The sequence below is a fragment of the Cervus canadensis genome, chromosome X (genome assembly GCF_019320065.1).
Source record: "Cervus canadensis isolate Bull #8, Minnesota chromosome X, ASM1932006v1, whole genome shotgun sequence".
NCBI classification, from domain to species: Eukaryota; Metazoa; Chordata; class Mammalia; order Artiodactyla; family Cervidae; genus Cervus; species Cervus canadensis.
Window position 1 is genome coordinate 145,923,973 of NC_057419.1, and position 24,334 is coordinate 145,948,306.

General features: G+C 39.4%; 1 protein-coding gene across 4 annotated transcripts in view; it reads right to left on the minus strand.

Moving 5' to 3' along the window:
• The window catches only part of TMLHE (trimethyllysine hydroxylase, epsilon), a 61,614-nt gene that overhangs the window by 13,732 nt on the left and 23,548 nt on the right, over window positions 1-24,334 (minus strand). For 2 of the 4 annotated variants that reach the window (XM_043458891.1, XM_043458888.1), the window contains 3 exons: window positions 14,723-14,899; window positions 3,923-4,202; window positions 1,406-1,525 (listed from right to left, as the gene is read on the minus strand). In XM_043458891.1, the coding sequence (XP_043314826.1) occupies window positions 1,406-1,525; window positions 3,923-4,202; window positions 14,723-14,876 (554 nt within the window). In that variant the 5' untranslated portion in view covers window positions 14,877-14,899. The remainder of the gene's footprint in view (window positions 1-1,405; window positions 1,526-3,922; window positions 4,203-14,722; window positions 14,900-24,334) is intronic. The other 2 variants (XM_043458890.1, XM_043458889.1) reach the window with 2 other exon arrangements.

Genomic DNA, 24,334 nt, shown 5'->3' on the forward strand with positions numbered 1-24,334 from the left:
TGTTCATCACAGCACTGTTTATAATAGCCAGGACATGGAAGCAACCTTGATGTCCATCAGCAGATGAATGGATAAGAAAGCTGTGGTACATATACACAATGGAATATTACTCAGCCATTTAAAAGAAGACATGTGAATCAGTTCTAATGAGGTGGATGAAACTGGAGCCTATTATACAGAGTGAAGTAAGCCAGAAAGAAAAACATCAATACAGCATACTAATGCATATAAATGGAATTTAGAAAGATGGTAATGATAACCCTATATGCAAGACAGCAAAAGAGACACAGATGTATAGAATAGTCTTTTGGACTCTGTGGGAGAGGGTGAGGGTGGGATGATTTGGGAGAATGGCATTGAAACATGTATATTATCATATGTGAAACAAATCGCCAGTCCAGGTTTGATGCATGGGACAGGGTGCTTGGGGCTGGTGCACTGGGATGACCCAGCAGGATGGGATGGGGAGGGAGGTGGGAGAGGAGTTCAGGATGGGGAACACATGTACACCCGTGGTGGATTCATGTCAATGTATGGCAAAACCACTACAATATTGTAAAGTAATTAGCCTCCACTTAAAATGAATAAATTTATTTAAAAAAGGTTATTTTTCATTCACATTTTCCCTCCAACTTCTTTTAAATTGGATTCAAATTCCTCTTAACACCATAGATAAAGCAGCTGTGTTTAGAATATTGACCCCTTGGCAATATAATTGCAAGGAGATCCTACAACTGCAAGGAGATCCAACCAGTCTATCCTAAAGGAAAGTAGTCCTGTATATTCATTGGAAGGACTGATGCTGAAGCTGAAACTCCAATACTTTGGCCACCTGATGTGAAGAGCTGACTCATCTGAAAAGACCCTGATGCTGGGAAAGATTGAAGGTGGGAGGAGAAGGGGATGAAAGAGGATGAGATATTTGGATGGCATCACAGACTCAATGGACATGAGTTTGAGTAAACTCCGGGAGTTGGTGATTGATAGGGAGGCCTGGCATGCTGCACTCCATGGGATCACAAAGTGTGAGACACGACTGAGTGTGACTGAACTGAACTGAACTTAACTTGCAATATAATAACTAAATAAGAAAAACTGTACAAATTCCCAAACCAATGGTTAATAAATACATTTTTGGTAAATTATTTGCAATCACTTTGATAAAAATGTAAATTAAACAAAATTAAGATCCATTCATGTAGTAAGGTAGATTTTCAATCATTTCAAAAATTTTTATTCCTATGAATCTTTAAAAATGATCATATTTCTAAGTAGAAAAGAGATAGTTATGTAAATAAGCAGCAGCAGATATGATCTTGGTTCAAATAAAACAGAAAATGATTAAGAAAGTATTCAAGACCATCACATGTAATGATCTCACTTTGGAAAATTCTAATCCACCTACCCACAGGGCTCCTGAAAATAGGTGGTATCAGTGTGCCGATCCAGAGCTAGCTTGGTGTATGCAGTGTCACCCCTGGAGAAGTCTGAAGTGAAAAACCACATCCTCCCATAGATGGTTTCTCTGTCAAATGTAGCATAGAAGGCCTTTTTAGCTATTTGAAAATTTCATTCTTGTCACTCAAAACTCTTTCCAATACTTTCTTTATTGACAAATAAAAATAGAACTTTTATCTTTTGGCTCCAGATATCCAACTATAAAGTAAAGAAAATAGTTGAACTCATCACCTGTCTTAATGAGCCCACCACTGAGTAATATTCTAGGAAGCTGGGGGGAATAAGTGGAAGGATAATGTAGTCAGAAAACAGGGAACCATCTCACTCTGTTTATGTGTCTGCTTTGAACAGCTTTCAGGTTCACATTTCTGTCCTGCACTCACCTTCCTCACATAGAAAAAGATGTTTTTGGGTAGCTGCTTTTCACCCACCTTTTAGACATGGAAGAATAAAAAAAGAGAAAAGAATAGTTTATACTAGCAAGTATTTAGTGAGACTTGCTGTATCACTGTTACTATATATCTCTCCTTGAGATACATACATCATGAGCAAATGACCCAGCATACCATCTGCTACACAATGAGCTATATCTGGTTCTTATGAAGTAAAAGTAAAGTACTAATTATGACAAAGTCAGTTTACATAACATTTAATACTACAGAAGATAAACCTATATACTACCTAGAAATGCAATGGAAAGAACTTTGTACTTAAGATTAGAAAACCTGAGCTTTCTTGAATTCCAGTTCTACTCCTTACTAGAAGAGCAATTCTGGTCAAGCCACTCAATACATCTGCTCCTCAAGCGCCTCATCATTAGAACAGGAGATAAAATATACACTTATCAGGACTACTATACTAACCAATTAAAATCATTGATGTGAATATGCTGCTTAAATGCTGTACAGTATCAGTTCAGTTCAGCTCACTCAGTCCTGTCCGACTCTTTGCGACCCTATGAAATGCAGCACGCCAGGCCCCCGTCCATCACCAACTCCCTGAGTTTACTCAAACTCATGTCCATTGAGTCGGTGATGCCATCCAGGCATCTCATCCTCTGTCGTCCCCTTCTCCTCCTGCCCCCAATCCCTCGCAGCATCAGGGTCTTTTCCAATGAGTCACCTCTTCACATCAGGTGGCCAAAGTATTGGAGTTTCAGCTTCAGCATCAGTCCTTCCAATGAACACCCAGGACTGATCTCCTTTAGGATGGACTGGCTGGATCTCCTTGCAGTCCAAGGGACTCTCAAGAGTCTTCTCCAACAACACAGTTCAAAAGCATCAATTTTTCGGCTCTCAGCTTTCTTTATAGTCCAACTCTCACATCCATACATGACCACTGGAAAAACCATAGCCTTGACTAGATGGACCTTTGTTGGCAAAGTAACGTCTCTGCTTTTTAATATGCTATCTAGGTTGGTCATAACTTTCCTTCCAAGGAGTAAGCACCTTTTAATTTCATGGCTACTGTGATCATCTGCAGTGATTTTGGAGCACCAAAAAATAAAGTCTAACACTGTTTCCCCATCTATTTCCCATAAAGTGATGGGACCAGATGCCATGATCTTAGTTTTCTGAATGTTGAGCTTTAAGTCAACTTTTTCACTCTCCTCTTTCACTTTCATCAGGAGGCTTTGCAGTTCCTCTTCACTTTCTGCCATAAGGGTGCTGTCATCTGCATATCTGAGGTTATTGATATTTCTCCCAGCAATCTTGATTCCAGCTTGTGCTTCTTCCAGCCCAACATTTCTCATGATGTACTCTTCATATAAGTTAAATAAGCAGGGTGACAATATACAGCCCTGACATACTCCTTTTCCTATTTGGAACCAGTCTGTTGTTCCATGTCCAGTTCTAACTGTTGCTTCCTGACCTGCATATAGGTTTCTCAAGAGGCAGGTCAGGTGGTCTGGTATTCCCATCTCTTTCAGATTTTCCACAGTTTATTGTGATCCACATAGTCAAAGGCTTTGGCTGTACAGTATAGGGCAGTATTATTAACAACCAGTGTCTGAATTAAGCCTTAGGAATAACAGGTCAAAAGTAGATATCTTTAGATACCATCTTATTCAATCCTTTTAGTGATCAGATGGGAAAATAGAGGTGACAGGGACAGGGATTGTGGGTAGGAGTGTGTGTTTACCCAACTGCTTGATGGTAGAACTCAGACTACAGTCTGGCTATCTTTACTCAAAGTTACTGCTCTTTCTAGCGTATAATGAATAATTCTTACTTTGTCACTGGGCTTGAAAAAAGACAACAACTTTGAAGTCATCATATTTAACATGTAAGAGTCTTTAGAGATTAGAAATTTGGGCTTCAAATAAAGCACTATAAATGGCAATCTCCTTATTCAGGCCACAGAATATTCTGGAAAAACAAGGGTGACCATACCTGTCATATTATTTTACTGATGTTCATGCTCTGGAAATTAATTTCTGCACATCAGAAAACTAATGACTCACCTGATCAAGCTGATCCTTTTTGCCAGCTTCTCTGTGTGTTCCTGAGTAGGAGGGACATTTTCTACAAAAGCAATTCCATAGAGTAGAAAGTTCTGCAGAAAGTTCTTCAGTCCCTCCTTGGTTTCTAAGAAGGTCTGGAAATCTACAGCTGGAACTTGGGCTTGCTGGTAGATTTCAGCATTCCATAAGATTCTAGGTTGGATGACCTTTTGTTTCTGCCCTTCATAGCTGTTTTTCACCAGCCAATCCAAATCATATCTAGTCACGTGACCATCTGGCCCTTTTTAGGAAAAAAATAAAAGGTATTAAAAATAATAATTATATATACTGCCAATAATTTACTGGTTAAGAATATTATTTTCAGCAACCAATTACCCAGTCTGGTATTGTTTATGGGGTTTCCCAGGTAGCACCAGTGGTAAAGAAACTGCCCGCCAATGCAGGAGACATAAGAGATGCAGGTTCGATTCCTGGGTCGGGAAGATCCCCTAAAGGAGAGCACAGCAACCCACTCCAGTATTCTTGCCTGGAGAATCCCATGGACAGAGGAGCCTGGTGGGCTACAGTCCATGGGGTCGCAAAGAGTCGGACATGACTGAAGTGACTTAGCACACATGCACATCTGTATTGTTCATGAAACTAAATTCAAATGAATGCCTGGAATGTTCCTGAGACAGAAATATTTCTCAGTTGAGTAGTATAAATTAGTAAGTGAATGAATGAACAAATAAATCTTCTCAGCAGGAAAATAAGTTTATGAAACTATAGCTACATAGTAATGGGCCTCTATCTCCCTCTTATAAATGAATTAGGGCAGTTTGGTCTAATGATATGATATCAATACAACATGATAACTTTGTCCGCTGCTCCACAAAAAGTCAAAAAGCCAGCTCCTAAAATGTTTTAGAAAATATTCAGGATAAGCAAAGGAGTAAGCAAAGGATACAGCAAGAGGAGTGAAAGGCTATCCTGACATTTTCTCTCTCCTTTTCTTTCTACCTCTCTGTCTCTGTTTCTCTCTTTCAAATTTCTACACCATTATAGTAAAAGTATCATAAAGAATTTGGAAAGCATAAAAAAGTATAAGGAAATGAAAAGGTCAGATATACTTATTCGATTATCTAGATGACACCACTATTCACAGCTTGCAATCATTCCTTCTAGTTTTCTGTATGCATACTTTTACTTTACATAACATATATATATATGTATGTATCAGTTTGCACCCTGCCTTTGTCACTTAAATTTTAAGAATAATTTTTTTCATTAAAAAATTAAGCCTTCAAAAAATTAATTCCTATAATTTTCAGAATATGGACTACCAAGATTTACCTAACCAGTCTGTTCTCCCGGGGCATGTAGTTGTATTTTTGATAAGTCTCCCTATTAATTAATAGTGATCATCCTTGTCCATTTTTCTGATAATTTTCTTAAAATAGACACACAGAAGGTAGAATTGTTAAGTCCAAAGACACAAACTTTTAAGAGTCTTGATACCTATAACCAGATTACTTTCTAGAAAGTCTACCGATTTTCATCCCCTCCAACAATATATGCATATATGCGTGCCCATCAAAATTGAGTACTCTTACTTTTTAAACATATTTTTTTTCTAATTTGGTAAATAAAACTCCTCTTATTATAATAAATTTAAGTTATTTAAGGTGAAGAAGAACATTTGTTAGACATCTATATTTTTTACATGCAAGGGTTACCAAACTGAGCTAGTAGCCAAACCTGCCCAGAATTGTTTTTGTAACATCTGCTTTGTAGTATGTATTTTCTATAGCTGTTTCTACCCTACTACCAAAGAACTGAATCGTTGTGACAGAGACAGTGTACTCAACATAGATTAAAATCTTTACTGTCTGGCCCTTTACAGAATGTTTCCTGACTTGTTTAATGATTGTTCACTTCTTTCTCACATTTTTCTTTGGAACACTGGTGTTTTTCTTACAAATTGGTAATAGCACTATATATACATACATATATACACACACACACACACACATTTAATCATATACTCTACAAATATTTTGCAAAGTCAGCTTTAAAAAAAAAACTTTCTATGGTATGCTTTCTTTCTTTTTTAAAAAAGCTGTTATAGTCCAGTTAAGACTTATTTCAGTTAAAGAATAGACATTGAAATCAACAAGGGGAAAAAGTGCATGGGGCCGAGTCCAGAAAAAACCATGCACAAGTTTCTAGGTGTTCTCTTCTAGTATCAGTTCAGTTCAGTTGCTCAGTCATGTCCGACTCTTTGCAACCTCATGGACTGCAGCATGCCAGGCTTCCCTGTCCATCACCAATTACTGGAGCTTACACAAACTCATGTCCATTGAGTCGGTGATGCCATCCAACCATCTCATCCTCTGTTGTCCCCTTCTCCTCCTGCCCTCAATCTTTCCCAGCATCAAGGTCTTTCCCACTGAGTTGGTTCTTTGCATCAGGGTGGCCAAAGTATTGGAGTTTCAGCTTCAGCATCAATCCTTCCAATGAATATTCAGGATTGATTTCCTTTAGGATTGACTGGTTGGATCCCCTTGCAGTCCAAGGGACTCTCAAGAGTCTTCTCCAACACCACAGTTCAAAAGCATCAATTCTTTGGTGCTCAGCTTTCTTTATAGTCCAACTCTCACATTCATACATGACTACTGGAAAAAAAACATAGCTTTGAATAGATGAACCTTTTTTTTAAAAAAATATAAATTTATTTATTTTATTTGGAGGCTAATTATTTTACAATATTGTAGTGGTTTTGCCATACATTGACATGAATACACCACGGGTGTACATGTGTTCCCCATCTTGAACCCCCCTCCCACCTCCCTCCCCATCCCATCCCTCTGTTATCCCAGTGCACCAGCCTTAAGGACCATCTCATGCATTGAACCTGGACTGGCGATTTGTTTCACATATGATAATATACATGTTTCAATGCCATTCTCCCAAATCATCCCACCCTCACCCTCTCCCACAGATCCAAAAGACTGTTCTATACATCTGTGTCTCTTTTGTTATCTCGCATATAGGGTTATCGTTACCATCTTTCTAAATTCCATATATCTGCGTTAGTATACTGTATTGGCTTCCCTGGTGGCTCAGAAGTTAAAGCGTCTGACTGCAATGCGGGAGATCCGGGTTCGATCCCTAGGTAGGGGATCTACCTTCTCCCCTGGAGAAGGAAATGGCAACCCATTCCAGTATTCTTGCCTGGACAATCCCATGGATGGAGGAGACTGGTGGGGTACATTAGTCCATGGGGTCGCAAAGAGTCGGACATGACTGAGTGACTTCACTTTCACTTTCATATTGTATTGGTGTTTTTCTTTCTGGGTTACTTCACTCTGTATAATAGGCCTCAATTTCATCCACCTCATTAGAACTGATTCACATGTCTTCTTTTAAATGGCTGAGTAATATTCCATTGTGTATATGTACCACAGCTTTCTTATCCATTCATCTGCTGATGGACATCAAGGTTGCTTCCATGTCCTGGCTATTATAAACAGTGCTGTGATGAACACTGGGGTACACGTGTCTCTTTCAATTCTGGTTTCCTCTGTGTGTATGCCCAGGAGTGGGATTGCTGGGTCATATGGCAGGTCTATTTCCAGTTTTTTAAGGAATCTCCACACTGTTCTCCATAGTGGCTGTGCTGGTTTGCATTCCCACCAACAGTGTAAGAGGGTTCCCTTTTCTCCACACCCTCTCCAGCATTTATTGTTTGTAGACTTTTGGATAGCAGCCATTCTGACTGGCATTAGATGGTACTTCATTGTGCTTTTGATTTGCATTTCTCTGATAATGAGTGATGTTGAGCATCTTTGCATGTGTTTTTTTTTTAGCCATCTGGATGTCTTCTTTGGAGAAATGTCTGTTTAGTTCTTTGGCCCATTTTTTGATTGGGTCGTTTATTTTTCTGAAATTGAGCTGCAGGAGTTGCTTGTATATTTTTGAGATTAATTCTTTGTCAGTTGCTTCGTCTGCTATTGTTTTCTCTCATTCTGAAGGCTGTCTTTTCACCTTGCTTATAGCTTCCTTCGTCGTGCAAAAGCTTTTAAGTTTCATTAGGTCCCATTTGTTTAGTTTTGCTTTCATTTCCAATATTCTGGGAGGTGGGTCATAGAGGATCCTGCTGTGATTTATGTCGTAAAGTGTTTCGCCTATGTTTTCCTCTAGGAGTTTTATAGTTTCTGGTCTTATGTTTAGATCTTTAATCCATTTTGAGTTTATTTTTGTGTATGGTGTTAGAAAGTGATCTAGTTTCATTCTTTTACAAGTGGTTGACCAGTTTTCCCAGCACCACTTGTTAAAGAGACTGTCTTTTGTCCATTGTATATTCTTGCCTCCTTTGTCAAAGATAAGGTGTCCATAGGTGTGTGGATTTGTCTCTGGGCTTTCTATTTTGTTCCACTGATCTATACTTCTGTCTTTGCACCAGTACCATACTGTCTTGATGACTGTAGCTTTGTAGTAGAGCCTGAAATCAGGCAGGTTGATTCCTCCAGTTCCATTCTTCTTTCTCAAGATTGCTTTGGCTATTTGAGGTGTTTTTGTATTTCCATACAAATTGTGAAATTATTTGTTCTAGATCTCTGAAAAATAGCATTGGTAGCTTGATAGGGAGTGCGTTGAATCTATAGATTGCTTTGGGTAGTAAGTCATTTTCACTATATTGATTCTTCTGATCCGTGAACATGGTATATTTCTCTATCTATTTGTGTCCTCTTGGATTTCTTTCAGTGGTGTTTTATAGTTTTCTATATATAGGTCTTTTGTTTCTTTAGGTAGATATATTCCTGAGTATCTCACATGCCAGTAAAATTTTCCAAGCCAGGCTTCAGCAATACATGAACCGTGAACTTCCAGATGTTCAAGCTGGTTTTAGAAAAGGCAGAGGAACCAGAGATCAAATTTCCTACATCCGCTGGATCATGGAAAAAGCAAGAGAGTTCCACAAAACCATCTATTTCTGCCTTATTGACTATGCCAAAGCCTTTGACTGTGTGGATCACAATAAACTGTGGAAAATTCTGAAAGAGATGGGAATACCAGACCACCTGACCCTGACCTGCCTCTTGAGAAACCTATATGCAGGTCAGGAAGCAACAGTTAGAACTGGACATGGAACAACAGACTGGTTCCAAATAGGAAAAGGAGTATGTCAGGGCTGTATATTGTCACCCTGTTTATTTAACTTATACGCATAGTACATTATGAGAAATGCTGGTCTGGAAGAAGCACAAGCTGGAATCAAGATTGCTTGGAGAAATATCAATAACCTCAGATATGCAGATGACAGCACCCTTATGGCAGAAAGTGAAGAGGAACTGCAAAGCCTCCTGATGAAAGTGAAAGAGGAGAGTGAAAAAGTTGACTTAAAGCTCAACATTCAGAAAACTAAGATCATGGCATCTGGTCCCATCACTTTATGGGAAATAGATGGGGAAACAGTGTTAGACTTTATTTTTTGGTGCTCCAAAATCACTGCAGATGATCATTGCAGCCATGAAATTAAAAGACGCTTACTTCTTGGAAGGAAAGTTATGACCAACCTAGATAGCATATTAAAAAGCAGAGACGTTACTTTGCCAACAAAGGTCCATCTGGTCAAGGCTATGGTTTTTCCAGTGGTCATGTCTGGATGTGAGAGTTGGAATATGAAGAAAGCTGAGCGCTGAAAAATTGATGCTTTTCAACTGTGTTGTTGGAGAAGACTCTTGAGAGTCCCTTGGACTGCAAGGAGATCCAACCAGTCCATCCTAAAGGAGATCAGTCCTGGGTGTTCACTGGAAGTACTGATGCTGAAGCTGAAACTCCAATATTTTGGCCACCGGATGTGGAGAACTGACTCATTGGAAAAGACCCTGATGCTGTGAGGGATTGGAGGCAGGAGAAGAAGGGGACGACAGAGGATGAGATGCCTGGATGGCATCACCGACTCAGTGAACATGAGTTTGAGTGAACTCCGGGAATTGGTGATGGACATGGAGGCCTGGCATGCTGTGATTCATGGGGTCAGACATGAATGAGTGGCTGAACTGAACTGAACTGACTGATTCTGAAGTATTTAATTATTTTCGTTGCAATTGTGAATGGAATTGTTTCCTTAATTTCTCTTTCTGTTTTCTCATTGTTAGTCTATAGTAATGCAAGGGATTTCTGTGTGTTAATTTTATATCCTTCAATTTTATTACTGCAACTTCTCAATCCTTGTCTCCAGGCTATTTATGTGTAACTCCATTTTGTTTTCAAGATTTTGGATCATTTTCACTATCATTATTCGGAATTCTTTATCAGGTAGAATCCCTATTGCTTCCTCTTTTGTTTGGTTTGGTGGGCATTTATCTTGTTCCTTTACCTGCTGAGTATTTCTCTGCCTTTTCATCTTGTTTGTATTGCTGCATTTGGGGTGGCCTTTCCGTATTCTGGCAGTTTGTGGTTCCTCTTTGTTGTGGAGGTTCCTCACTGTGCATGGGGTTGGATGGGTGGCTTGTCAAGTTTTCCAGGTTAGGGAAGCTTGTGTCGGTGTTCTGGTGGGTGGAGCTGGAATTCTTCTCTCTGGAGTGCAATGAAGTGTTCAGTAGTGAGTTTTGAGATGTCAATGGGTTTGGTGTGACTTTGGGCAGACTGTATATTGAAGCTCAGGGCTATGTTCCTGTGTTGCTGGAGAATTTGCATGGTATGTTTTGCTCTGGAACTTGTTGGCCCTTGGGTGATGCTTGGTTTCAGTGTAGGTATGGAGGCTTTTGATGAGCTCTTATTGATTAATGTTCCCTGGAGTCAGGATTTCTCTGGTGTTCTCATGTTCTGGACTTAAGCCTCCTGCCTCTGGTTTTCAGTCTTATTCTTACAGTAGCCTCAAGAGACTTCTCAATCTATACAGCACTGATAACAAAAATGAAAAGTTTCTCCACAATGAGGGACACCCAGAGAGGTACACAGAATAGCATGGAGAAGAGAAGAGGGAGGAGGGAGATGTGACCAGGAGGAGAAGAGGGGGAATCAAAAGGGGAGAGAGAAAGCTAGCCAGTAATCACTTCCCTATGTGCTCTCCACAGTCTGGATCCCTCAGAGATGTTCACGGAGTTACACAGAGAAGAGAAGAGGGAGGAAGGAGACAGAGGTAGCTAGGAGGATAAAAGGGGGAATCAAAAGGAGAGAGACAGATCCAGCCAGTAATCAGTTCCCTAAGTGTTCTGCACAGCCCGGAACACACAAAGAGATTCACAGAGTTGGGCAGAGAAGAGAAGGGTGAAGGAGGAGATAGAGGTGACCTGGTGGAGAAAAAGGAGAGTCAAAAGGGGGAGAGAGCAATCAAGCCAGTAATCTCACTCCCAAGCAAAAATGGGTACTGAAGATTGGGTTCTTAAAGGTACAAAATTGATAACAAACAACAAAAAAGCAAAGATTAAAAATCTAGAGTAGAGGTTAGATTCTCAAAAATACAACATTAAAAAAATGAAACAAAGTCACAAAAATTATAAAATATATATATGAAGTTTGCTTTAAAAATAAGGTGTTTTTTGGGCAAGGTAATAGTAAGTTATAAATATGAACATTAAAGGAGTAATAGCGGACTTAAAAATAAAAACAATTAAAAAATGATAATAATAAAAATATATCTAGGAATTTCTCTGGAGCTGTTGTGGACTGTGTGGGGTCAATTCATTTTTAGATATTTCCTTGATCCGGCTTCTACTTCTCAAGATCTATAGGCCTCTTCCAATGTAGTTGGTGCTAACTACAGGGTTTTAATCTTTTGCACCTGTCACTTCCAAAGTGGTTCCCTCTGTTTACTTTAGCTTCTTCTGTTTGCTGGTCTCTTCAGTGTCTAATTTCTGCCCTGACTCGAGGGGATGAAGGTGGTCACTTATTTAGGCTCACTTGTTGAGTCGTGCTGTAGGGAGGGAGGAACACTGCAAACAAATATCACTGGCGTGTGTGGGGAGCGCTCGCAGGGTCTCCGCTGCCCTGGGTTTGCCCCTGCTCACAGCGTGTGTGCTTTCCCAGTCTACACTGCTGAGGTTCCAGGTTGCTCTGCAGGGGAACTGTCTAAAGTGGGCCCTGGGTTGTGTGCACTTCCCAGGTCTAAGCCGCTCAGGTTCAGGTTCTCAGGTACTCCACAAAGGCGCAGAGTCATTTGGGCGTGCGTTTTGTGCCCTTCCCAGGTCCGAGCAGCTCAGGTGACCAGGTGCTTGGTGAGCACAGTCACCCCCAGTTGGAGGGTGCATCTTATCCCCTCCCCTGTCCCAGCCGCTTGGTTTTCTGGATGTACAATGGGCATGCCTTCTCAGGTGTGCTGTGTGTCTCCTCTGGGGAGCTGATCTCTGGCTGTGACCCTCCCAGCAGATGTTAACCGTCCAGAATCCCAAGAAGTCTTGGTTAGCAATGAAGCCTGCTTGCAGTTTGGTAGAGGATGCCTCTCTGGGGGTGGTGACTGTCCCCTTCTGGCTCTGGCTCTCCCCTGCCTGCCTGTCTCCGGCGGGGGATGGGCCAGTCCGCAGCCAGCTAGTTCCGTTCAGTTCTTTGTTCTGTGAGCGGGCCTGGCAGTGTCTTAGGTTAGGACTTTTCCTGGGATAGCTATCCCACAGTCTGGGTTGCTATCTCAAGTTAGCTTCCTCAGATTGCCCTAGGGGCATTCAGGCCAGGTCCTTACCCTAAGCAATGCAGCCCGCGCCTCCCCGTCCAGCCTCTGCTTGCTAGTGTCAGATGCAAGCGTCTGGGCTGCTTCTCTGCTGGGAGTTGCCATTAGGCATGTAATCTGTGGGTTTAAATTATTTATTTATTTATTTTTCCTCCCAGTTATGTTGCCCTCTGAGATTCCAAGACTTGCCACTGACCCGCCGGTGAGAGTGTTTCCTGGTGTTTGGAAACCTCTCTTTTTTAAGACTCCCTTCCCAGGATGGATTTCTGTCCCTATCTCTTTTGTCTCTTTTTTTATCTTTTATATTTTGTCCTACCTCCTTTCGAAGACAATGGGCTGCATTTCTGGGTGCCTGATGTCCTCTGCCAGCATTCAGAAGTTGTTTGTGGAATTTGCTCAGCATTCAAATGTTCTTTTCATGAATTTGTGGGGGAGAAAGTGGTCTTCCCGTCCTATTCCTCTGCCATCTTAGGCCCGCCCCCCTAGATGAACCTTTGTTGGCAAAGTAATGTCTCTGCTTTTTAATATGATGTCTAGGTTGGTCATAGCTTTTCTTCCAAGAAGCAAGCGACTTTTAATTTCATGGCTGCAGTCACTATCTGCAGTGATTTTGGAGCCCCTGAAAATAAAGTCTCTCACAGTTTCCATTGTTTCCCCATCTATTTGTCATGAAGTGATGGAACCAGATGCCATGATCTTGGTTTTCTGAATGTTTAGTTTTAAGCCAACTTTTTCACTCTCCTCTTTCACTTTCATCAAGTGGCTCTTTAGTTCTTCTTTGCTTTCTTCCATAAGGGTGGTGTTATCTGCATATCTGAGGTTATTGATATCTCTCCCAGCAATCTAGATTCCAGCTTGTGCTTCATCCAGGCCAGCATTTCTCATGACATACCCTGCATATAAGTTAAATAAGCAGGGTGACAATATACAGCCTTGACATACCCCTTTCCTATTTGGAACCAGTCTGTTGTTCCATGTCCAGTTCTAACTGTTGCTTCTTGACCTGCATACAGATTTCTCAGGAGGCAGGTCACATGGTCTGGTATTCCCATCTCTTGAAGAATTTTTGACAGTTTGTGGTGATCCACACAGTCAAAGGCTTTCGCACAGTCAATGAAGCAGAAGTTGATGTTTTTTGCAACTCTCTTACTTTTTTGATTATCCAACAGATGTTGGCAATTTGATCTCTGGTTGTCTGCCTTTTCTAAATCCAGCTTGAAAATCTGGAAGTTCATAGTTGACATACTGTTGAAGCCTGGCTTGGATAATTTTGAGCATTACTTTGCTAGTGTGTGAGATGAGTGCAATCGTGCAGTAGTTTGAACATTCTTAGGCATTCCCTTTCTTTGGGATTGGAATGAAAACTGACCTTTTCCAGTCCTGTGGCCACTGCTGAGTTTTCCAAATTTGCTGGCATATTGAGTGCAGCGCTTTAACAGCATCATCTTCCAGTATACTTGCTGGAAAAACTAAGTGCTATATATGGTAATGTTTTCTTTTCATTGTAGACAAATCAGTAGTAAAATGTAGTCAAATAAATATTTCTTCTTCCAATGCTTTTTTGTTATTTTGAAATATAGATTCACAGAAAGTCACAAAGAAATATATAAAAGAGGTCTCATGCACCCTTCCCTGAGCCTTCTCCAATGTTTAACATCTTGTACAACCACAGTACAATATCAAAACCAAGAAAGTGGTATTGATACAATCCATAGAGCTCATTCAGATCTCGCGAGTTATATATATATATATATATATATATATATAATTATTTCTGTGTGTGTGTGTGCACTTTATGCAGTGTTATTACATGTGCAGCTTTATGTAACCACTACTATAGTAAAAATACTCAAGTGTGCCATTACCACAAGACTCCTTCATGTTACCTCTTTAAAGCCACAGCATTCCTCCTCTTGTCCTGGCAACTGCTAATCTGTTCACTGTCTCTATAATTCTGTTATTTCATGAATGTTACATAAATGGAATCATGCAGTTACATTTTTCCTTCACTGTAATTCCTTTGTGCTTTCCCCAAGTTATCATGCATATCAATCTTTCATTCTTATTTTATTACTGAATAGTTTTTCATTATGTGGATGATTTGTTTAACAAAAAGTACCCAAAGAAGACCAGGTCTCCTGTCCACTTACAAGTGAAAAAGAGTGTGGCCTCGTCCAGATGAATGGTCTTTGGCTGGATACATAAATCCACACTGGCAGTGTCTAGGCTGCGCTGGTGAGTCTTAGAGTTGTAGCAAGTGGCTGAGCGGCAGTGGTCTCGAAGCCAGACATAATCAAAGCGCATCACACTGTTAGCATATTGCAGTTCTAGGGAAAAGATCACATTCTTTTATTAGCATTTATTATGTTATTTATTCTTTTTTTATGTTATTTATTCTATAAAAATAAATAAAATATTTAGGAAAATGACAAAGTCTGGACTCAAAACTCCCTTCAAAAAGTCTTCTACCAACAAATGAGCAAGAGCAATGCAAGGGACACTGGCCCCTTACTAGATATTAAAATATAGCATGGAACAATTAAAATAGTGTGATGTTGGTATAAGAACAGGCAGACAAAACAACAGAAGAGTATAAAAAATCCAAAAATACACATGAATGCACATGGAAATTTGGTTAGTAGAAACTGGTACATATAATCACTGTGGAAAATAGGACTTTTTAAGTAAATGGTGTTGGGACAACTGATAATCATTTGAAAAACTATAAAATCGAGTCCATATCTCATATTGTCACCAGGTTTCCAAGATAAATCCAAAACAGATCAGAGTTCTAAATTTGGAAAATGAAGTCATTCATGTATATAAAAAAAAAAACAGACATGGATAGAGGATATAAAGGAGGTCCTTGTACTATTCTTGCAACTTTCCTGTTAGCTTGAAGATGTATCAAAAGAAAAAGTTACCAAAAAATATCAAACACTTTCTTATACATCAGATTATTCATGTAGACAGGATAAATAAAAATGAGTTCAAATTTATAACAGGAATAAAAACTATAAAGTGTCTTGGAATAAATGACAATGTGGAAGATAACTATGGAGAAATTCTGAAGGACTTGAAGGAAATGTGAATGGAAAAATATGCTCACAATTGGGCAGATTCAAAAATGAAAAGACAGAAATACTTCCATAAATTAATGCACAAAACTCCATGTACTTCCAACCCAAATCCCCATGAAAATTTTCATGTACTGGACAGGCTAATTCCAAGATTCATATTCAGAATTAAGAAAGTAATAATTTTGACAAAGAAAAAGAAAGGTTTGGAAGGGAAGTCTTACTAGGTATAAAAATATATTATAAAGCTACAGTCATTTAAAAGGTATGATATTCATGCAGAATGGACTAAGAAATCAAGGGAACAGAATATCTCAAAATAGACCTAAGTGTATATAGAAATATGGTATATATGCTAAAGGTGGCATTTTGCAATACTGGTTAAATGATAGATTTTTCAATAATTAGTTTTAGAAAAATGAATATTTGAAAAAATGTATAGAACAGACTTTTGGACTCTGTGGGAGAAGGCGAGAGTGGGATGATCTGAGAGAATAGCATTGAAACATGTATATTGTCAAGTGTGAAACAGATCGCCAGCCCAGGTTGGATGCATGAGACAAGTGCTCAGGGCTGGTACACTGGGAAGATCCAGAGGGATGGGATGGGGAGGGAGGTAGGAGGGGGGATCAGGATGGGGAACACATGTAAATCCATGGCTGATTCATGTCAATGTATGGCAAAAACCACTACAATATTGTAAAGTAATTAGCCTCCAACTAATAAAAATAAATGGAAAAAAACTGGAAAAAATAAAAAATAAAAAAATAAAAACAAAAACAAAAAAAAGGAAAATAAAAAAAGAAAAAAGTGATTCTAGATTCACATCAGCTTCAACAGTAAATTACTGATAAAGTAAAATATAAAACATAAAACTATTATATATTGACAAATTTGAAGAAGGAAAAGTATTTTAATATGACACATAAAGCATAAAAGATAATTTGTGTATGTGAAAATAAAAAACTTGTTTTGCAAAGTGTAAACAAGTTAAAATACAACAAGAAAAAGATTTCAACATAAAAGGATTAATACCCAGTATATTGAATAAATCCTTATGATCATTAGGATAAAAACACAGTAGAAAAACAACTGAAGGATATCAACAGGAAAGTCACCAGCAGTGAACAGTAAATGCATGCACGCCTCTAATTTAGGAGTAATCATAGAAATGGGTATTAAGATATCATTTTTTTATTCATCAGAGTGACAATTTTTTTAAAGTTCGATTAAAACATGTGTTTTCAAATGATGTGGGGAAATGCATGCTCTCAAACATTGGTAATGTGAATATATATTGGTGATGACACACTGAATGGCAATTTGGAAGTTTCTATGAAAATAATTTTAAAAAAATGTATATTACTTTCCTGACTCAGAAATTCACCTCTGAGTACTTACCTTATGGAAACTGTCACATGCAAGGAGGTATGCACAAGGATATTCATAATAGTTTTGTTTATAATAGCAAAATGATTAGAAAATAAGATTGTCTATCAGTGGGGCAGTGAAGGAACAGCTGAATAAACTGTGGTATATCCTTACTGAAAAACTAATCAACAGTTTAAAAATGCAGTACATCTACACTCTTCAAATTGACTTTGTACAATGTTACAATTCTCTTTTTAAGAACAGGAAACTAAAGCTCAGAGATGTTAAATTAATTGGTAAGATCATATAATCATTAGGTGTGGAGGTAGGACAAGAATTCAAGTTGTCCAACCCCAAAGTCCTATGCTAGTGTTACTCAAAATGTATTCTTAGGAATCTGAGATTTAGACTTCAGGAAAGGCAGGGTAAGGAGCTTGGAAAATCTTCTCCCCTAATAACAATGATAAAACTGGACAAAATTATCAAACTACTATTTTGGGACCCTGGAAATTGACCAAAGTTCTCCAGCAAATTAAAAAGCATTTAGTCAAGAAAAATGATTGAATCTTGGGTAAGAACAGTGGGGATCTGTGTGCTTTAGCTTGAGGTGCTTTCACCCCTAGTTTACCCCCAGCAGCTCCATCAGCAGTAGGTGTACCAGGACAGGGGAACCAAGAAAGCCAGCTGACATACTGGTTAGGGCAAGCAATAGACCAGCAGAACAATCAAGAATCTATGAAGGGGATCAAGGGAGGGGACAGCTATAGTGGGCCTGGGAAAGCCCCCCTCACATGCCCAGTGTTCAGCAAGGCTGTATACACATGCAGGGCTGTGTGCATACTTAGGAGAGACTGGAAAGGGCCTTAGTTATCTACATATCCCTGGAGGAATGTAAGGCCCTCTGCCGGCACAATGGAAACATGTAAAGTGTGGCAGAATCTGAAAGCCAAGGCAAACTTATGAAAAGCCTAAACTTTGTGTGCCCCAATCCACGTATATTTGCCCCAATCCACATACAGTTGCAATGGCAAAGGATGGAAACCTTACTGGCTAAAGGTTTTTAGCTTAACCTCTGTGCAATTGTTAGCTAAACTGTACCACCCCTTCATGGATCATAGCCTCGTTGAGGTGAAGGGGCTTATCTAACTCAATGAGCTATGTTGTGCAGAGCCACCCAAGATACACAGGTCATAGTGGAGAATTCTGACAAAATGTGGTCCACTGGAGGAGGACATGGCAAACCACTCCAGTATTCTTGCCTCAAGAACTCCACAGACAATATGATAAGGCAAAAAGATATGACACTGAAAGATGAGCCCCCTAGGTCAGGAGCTGTCCAACAAGCTACTGGGGAAGAGTGGAGGACAATTACTAATAGCTCCAAAAAGAATGAAGAGGCTGGGCCAAGCCAGAAATGATGCTCAGTTGTGGATGTGTCTGGTGGTGAAAGTAAATTCCGATGCTGTAAATAACAATATTGCATAGGAACCAGGAAGATTAGGTCTACGAATCAAGGTAAATTGAATGTTATCAAGCAGGAGATGGCAAGCACATCAAAATCTTAGGAATCAGTGAACTAAAATGGACAGGAACAGGCAAATTTCACTCAGATGACCATTGTATCTACTACTGTGGGCAAGAATCCCTTAGAAGAAATGGAGTAGCCATCATAGTCAACAAAAGAGTCTGAAATGCAGTACTTGGGTGCAATCTCATAAATGACAGAATGATTTCAGTCTGTTTCCAAGGCAAACTATTCAACATCACAGTGATCCAAGTCTATGCCTCAACCACTAATGCTGGAGAAGCTGAAGTTGACTGGTTCTATGAAGACCTACAACACCTTCTAGAACTAACATCCCCCCAAAATGTCTTTTTCATCAAAGGGGATTGGAATGTAAAATTAGGAAGTCAAGAGATACCTGGAATCACAGGCAAGTTGGATCTTACAGTTCAAAATGAAGCAGTGCAAAGGCTAAGAGAGTTTTGCCAAGAGAATGCACTGCTCATAGCAAACACCCTCTGCCAACAACACAAGAGACCACTCTGCACATAGACATATGCGGAAATCAATACCAAACTCAGATTGATTGTGTTCTTTGCAGTCAAAGATAGAGAAGCTCTATAGAGTCAGTAAAAACAAGACCTGGAGCTGACTGCAGCTCAGATCATGAGATCCTTATTGCTAAATTGAGGCTTAAATTGAAGAAAGTAGGGAAAACCACCAGACCGTTTAGGTATGACCTTAATCAAACCCTTATGATTATACAATGGAAGTGAGGAATAGATTCAACAGATCAAATCTGATAGACAGAGTGCCTGAAGAACTATGGACAAAGGTTTGTAACTATGTATAGGAGTCAGTGACTGAAACCATCACAAAGAAAAAGAAATGCAACAAGTCAAAGTGGTTGTCTGGGGAGGCTTTACAAATAGCTGAGGAAAGAAGAAAAGCAAAAGACAAAGGAGAAAGGGAAAAATACACCCAACTGAATCCAGAAAACAACAAGGAGAGATAAGAAAGCCTTCTTAAGTGAACAATACAAAGAAATAGAGGAAAACAATAGAATGGGGGAGACTAGAGATCTCTTCAAGAAAATTAGAGATACCAAGGGAATATTTAACATAAGGATAGCATGATTAAAGGACAGAAAAAGGTAAGGACCTAACAGAAGCAGAAGATATTAAGAAGAGGTGCCAAGAATACACAGAAGAATTATACAAAAAAGGTCTTAATGACCCAGATAACCATGATGGTGTCACTCACCTAGAGCCAGACATCCTGGAGTGTGAAGTCAAGTGGGCCTTAGGAAGCATTACTACAAACAAAGCTGGTGGAGGTGATGGAATTCCAGCTGAGCTCTTGCAAATCCTTAAAGACAATGCTGTTGAAGTGTTGCACTCAATATGCCAGCAAATTTGTAATACTCAGCAGTGGCCACAGGACTGGAAAAGGTCAGTATTCATTCCAATCCCCAAAAATGGCAATGCCAAAGAATGTTCAAACTACTGCATAATTTCACTCATTTCACGTGTTAGCAAGGTAATGCTCAAAATTCTTCAAGCTAGCCTTCAGCAGTACATGAACTGAGAACTTCCAGATGTACAAACTAGGTTTAGAAAAGGCAGAGGAACCAGAGGTCAAATTACCAACATGCGTTGGACCATGGAGAAAACAAGGGAGTTCCAGAAAAACATCTACTTCTGCTTCATTGACTATGCTAGAGCCTTTGACTGTATGAATCACAACAAATTGTGGAAAATATTTAAAGAGATGAGACTATCAGATCACTTTACCTGCCTCCTTAGAAACCTGTATGCAGGTCAAGAAGCAACAGTTGGAACCTTACATGAAACAACGGATTGGTTCAAAATTGGGAAAGGAGAGTGTCAAAGCTGTATACTGTCACCCTGCTTATTTAACTTATATACATAGTACATTATGTGAAATGCTGAGCTGGATGAATCACAAGCTGGAATCAAGATTTCTGGGAGAAACATCAACAACCTCAGATATGCAGATGATACCACTCTAATGGCAGAAAGGGAAGAGGAACTAAAGAGCCTCTTGATGCGGGTGAAAGAGGAGAGTGAAAAAGCTGGCTTGAAACTCAACATTCAAAAAACTAAGATCATGGCATCTGGTCCCATCACTTCATGGCAAATGAAAGGGGAAAAAGAGGAAGCAGTGATAGATTTTATTTTCATGGGATCCAAAATCACTGTGGACTGTGACTGCAGCCATGAAATTAAAAGACACTTCCTCCATGGAAGAAAGGCTATGACAAACATTCACAGCGAATTAAAAAGCAGAGACATCACTTTGCCTACAAAGGTCCATATAGTCAAAACTATGGTTTTTCCAGTAGTCATGTACAGATGTGAGAGTTGGACCATAAAGAAGGCTAAGTGCCGAAGAATTGATGCTTTCAAATTGTGGTGTTGGGGAAGACTCTTGAGAGTCCTTTGGATTGCTAGGTCAAACCAGTCAATCCTAAAGGAAATCAACCCTCAATATTGGTTGGAAGGACTGATGCTGTAGCTGAAGCTCCAATACTTTGACCACCTGACGCGAAGAGCTGACTCTTTCGAAAACACCCTGATGCTGGGAAAGATTGAAGGCGGGAGGAGAAGGGGGCAACAGAGGATGAGATGGTTGGATGGCATCACCGACTCAATGGACATGAGTTTAAGCAAACTCCGGGAGATAGTGAAGGACAGGGAAGCGTGGTGTGCTGTAGTCCATGGGGTCACTAAGAGTCCGACATGACACAGCAAGTGAACAACAAATAAGAAATGATATAACAACTGCTGATATTTTGAAATGGGACTATTATTTGGTAGTAACCTGAAGTTGGAATTCTTGACTTAGGATCCATGGAATGATATGTAAAACTGTGTGTGTGAATGTGTGTGTAGTTCTGCATTTTTCTATGGATGGAACCTGTAGCTTGTAACAAAATTTCTATGGGATTCATAAATTAAAATACTGAGAACCATTTCCTTGGAGTGATAAAAGTGATTCAGTGCCACCTGTAGCCAATATGACATCTCTGTATCCTTCGAGCTCTTGCACATGCAGTTCCATCTGAATGGAACATTCATCCATACCTTCTCCCCATTTTCCCCTTGGCTAATTCATATTTAATATTCATGACTCTGCAAAGATTCTGTAAGCAGTCATTTGTAACTCTTTATTTTGGGTTAGGTACCTCTCCTCTTTGTTCTTACAGCACCCTATATATTGTCTAAAAGCATTTATCACATTGTCTTATAATTGTCCATGTGTTTTTGCTATAAGACAGTACCTTGATGATAGGGAACATGTCTTTTTTATCACTGTGTGCTTGGCACTTATCACAATGCCTTGCTTCTGGTACACGCTCATTAAATGCTTGTTGAGTAAATCAATGAGCAGTGGTGAAGCTATCCTATTGGTGACTCCAACATAGGTCACATATCAGAAATGAGAATGATCCTCTCATCAAAACTATAGATGATTGTCTCCTTCCCTATTAGATATCTGGGTTAGAAGTTTCTGTTCTTGCCATTTTTCTGCTTGAAATTATAGTCTCCTGTAATTAAGTGACCATCTTTTCTTTCAAAATCTAGCTAAAAATTAAATTAATGCAAAGAAGCTTCCTTGACTCTTGACTAACTCTGCATTTTTCTTGAAATTAATTATTTGGTAAGTATCAATTTGCATATGGCATAAGTTATTTATGCTTGTTATATTTACTCATTTTATATTTAATGGATACTACATCTTACATTAAGGTATGGACTACCATTTCTGGCTCTCTAGAAGTTCTCAGTTCTGTGTAAAGTTGGCACTGAGCAAATGTTTATTAATTAGGCCAAGCCAAAACGTCAATACAGAAGACAAAATTTGGACCCATCTTAACTCATCTCTCTAGCAACCTACATTTAACCAATCATCAAAGTTTGTTGGCTCCGCATTCTAAATCACTCTGAAATCCATGTGACATCTCCATTTGCACCTTTTTCTTCTGCCACATTCAGGCAATCACCATCTCTAACAGTGGGCCTCTATAAAGTGATTTTTAAAATCAGAGTAGTAAAATTAGATTGAACTTTGGAAAACCGGCTCTAGTTTCTGGATCATCGGGGGAACAAGACAAGGTTGTAGTAATCCTGCAGTTGACTCACTGTTGCTTTGAAGCTTATGCATCTCCTGAGTCACTTTTTATTTTTAAATAAATGATGATCAGGTTACTGCTTTCCACTGTCACCCCCGTCATCCCTTCCCTGTCATCATTCTTGGCAACTTCATCATTATTAATTGTAATATCTTCATAATGTTCATTTCAAACACCCAATATTCTACCTAGTGTTCCTTTTCCAGCTCAATTATTCAGGCACTGTTCACTCTAACAATCCTTCACCTCCACAAAGATCTCCGATCCATTGACAATAAGTTTCTTTTTGTTATCCATCATCTTGTCTCCTTTAATGTCTTTGCTTCCCTCCTTGCAGGGCGCAGCTTCCATGGACTGTCATTTTCATCAATTCCTTGCAAACACCCTTAACTCTCTTCCCCCCATCTCCCTCTACCATGCTTCCCTGACAAAACTCGTACCCTGATAAATTCAAGTCAACACCTCCAGTATGCCTGCAGCCCACCAGCTAAACATTGTTAGAGAAAAAAAATTTAAACTGTGTTGGTTCCTTTCATTTCAAAATCACCAAAAATATCAAATGAGTACTCAACACTGCCAAACAGTCTTTGCATAACTTTTTAGTATAATCACTCACTCACTTTCTGAGAACACTATTATACATTGTCTCTTCTCTCTTCAAACTGCCAATACCACCTCTCCCTTCCCACTTTCAACTGATGATCTTGCTTTTGAATACGGAAGCAATTAGAAGACAATCTCCACAAACCCATGCTCCATATCCAGCCACTTACGTACATTTGTATACATATATTCTGCCTTCTTTCTTGTTAGTATGGTTAAAATATCTGGGCATTTAAGGCCAACACTCTCATTTATGAATGAAATTTGCCTCTCCTACTGGATCATTCTCATCAGTGACCATGTTGTAATATCTTCCATCTCAAAATAATATTCCCCTGGTTTCCAGGTTTCCACTACCTTCTCCAATTCCCTCTTTCTTAATAAGCTTGTTTTTAATTTTATAATGGTGTTAGGTTTATAGAAAAGGTGCAAATACAAATAATTCACATATAACAGTTGCCCAGTTCCCCCTATTACTATTATCACACAATAGTATGATAAATTTTTGATGATGAATGAATATTGATATATTATTTATTAAATTCCCAAATTTATTTGAATCATTTGTTGTTGTTCAGTCACTCAGTCAAGTCTGACCCTTTGCAATCACATGGACTGCAGCATGCCAGGCTTCCCTGTCCTTCACTGTCTCCTGGAGTTTGCTCAAATTCATGTCCATTGAGTTGGTGATGCCATCTAGCCATCTCATTCTCTGTCATCCCCTTTTCCTCCTGTCCTCAATCTTTCCTGGCATCAGGGTCTTTTCCAATGAGTCTACTCTTTGCATCAGGTGACCAAAATAATGGAGCTTCAGCTTCAGCATCAGTCCTTCCAATGAATATTCAGGGTTGATTTCCAGGAGGCTTGACTGGTTTGATCTCCTTGCTGTCCAAGGGATTCTCAAGAGTCTTCTCTAGCAGCACAGTTCGACAGCATCAATTCTTCCATGCTCAGCCTTCTTTATGGTCCAACTCTCACATCCATACATGACTACTGGAAAAATCATAGCTTTGACTAGATGGACCTTTGCTGGTAAAGTGATGTCTCTGCT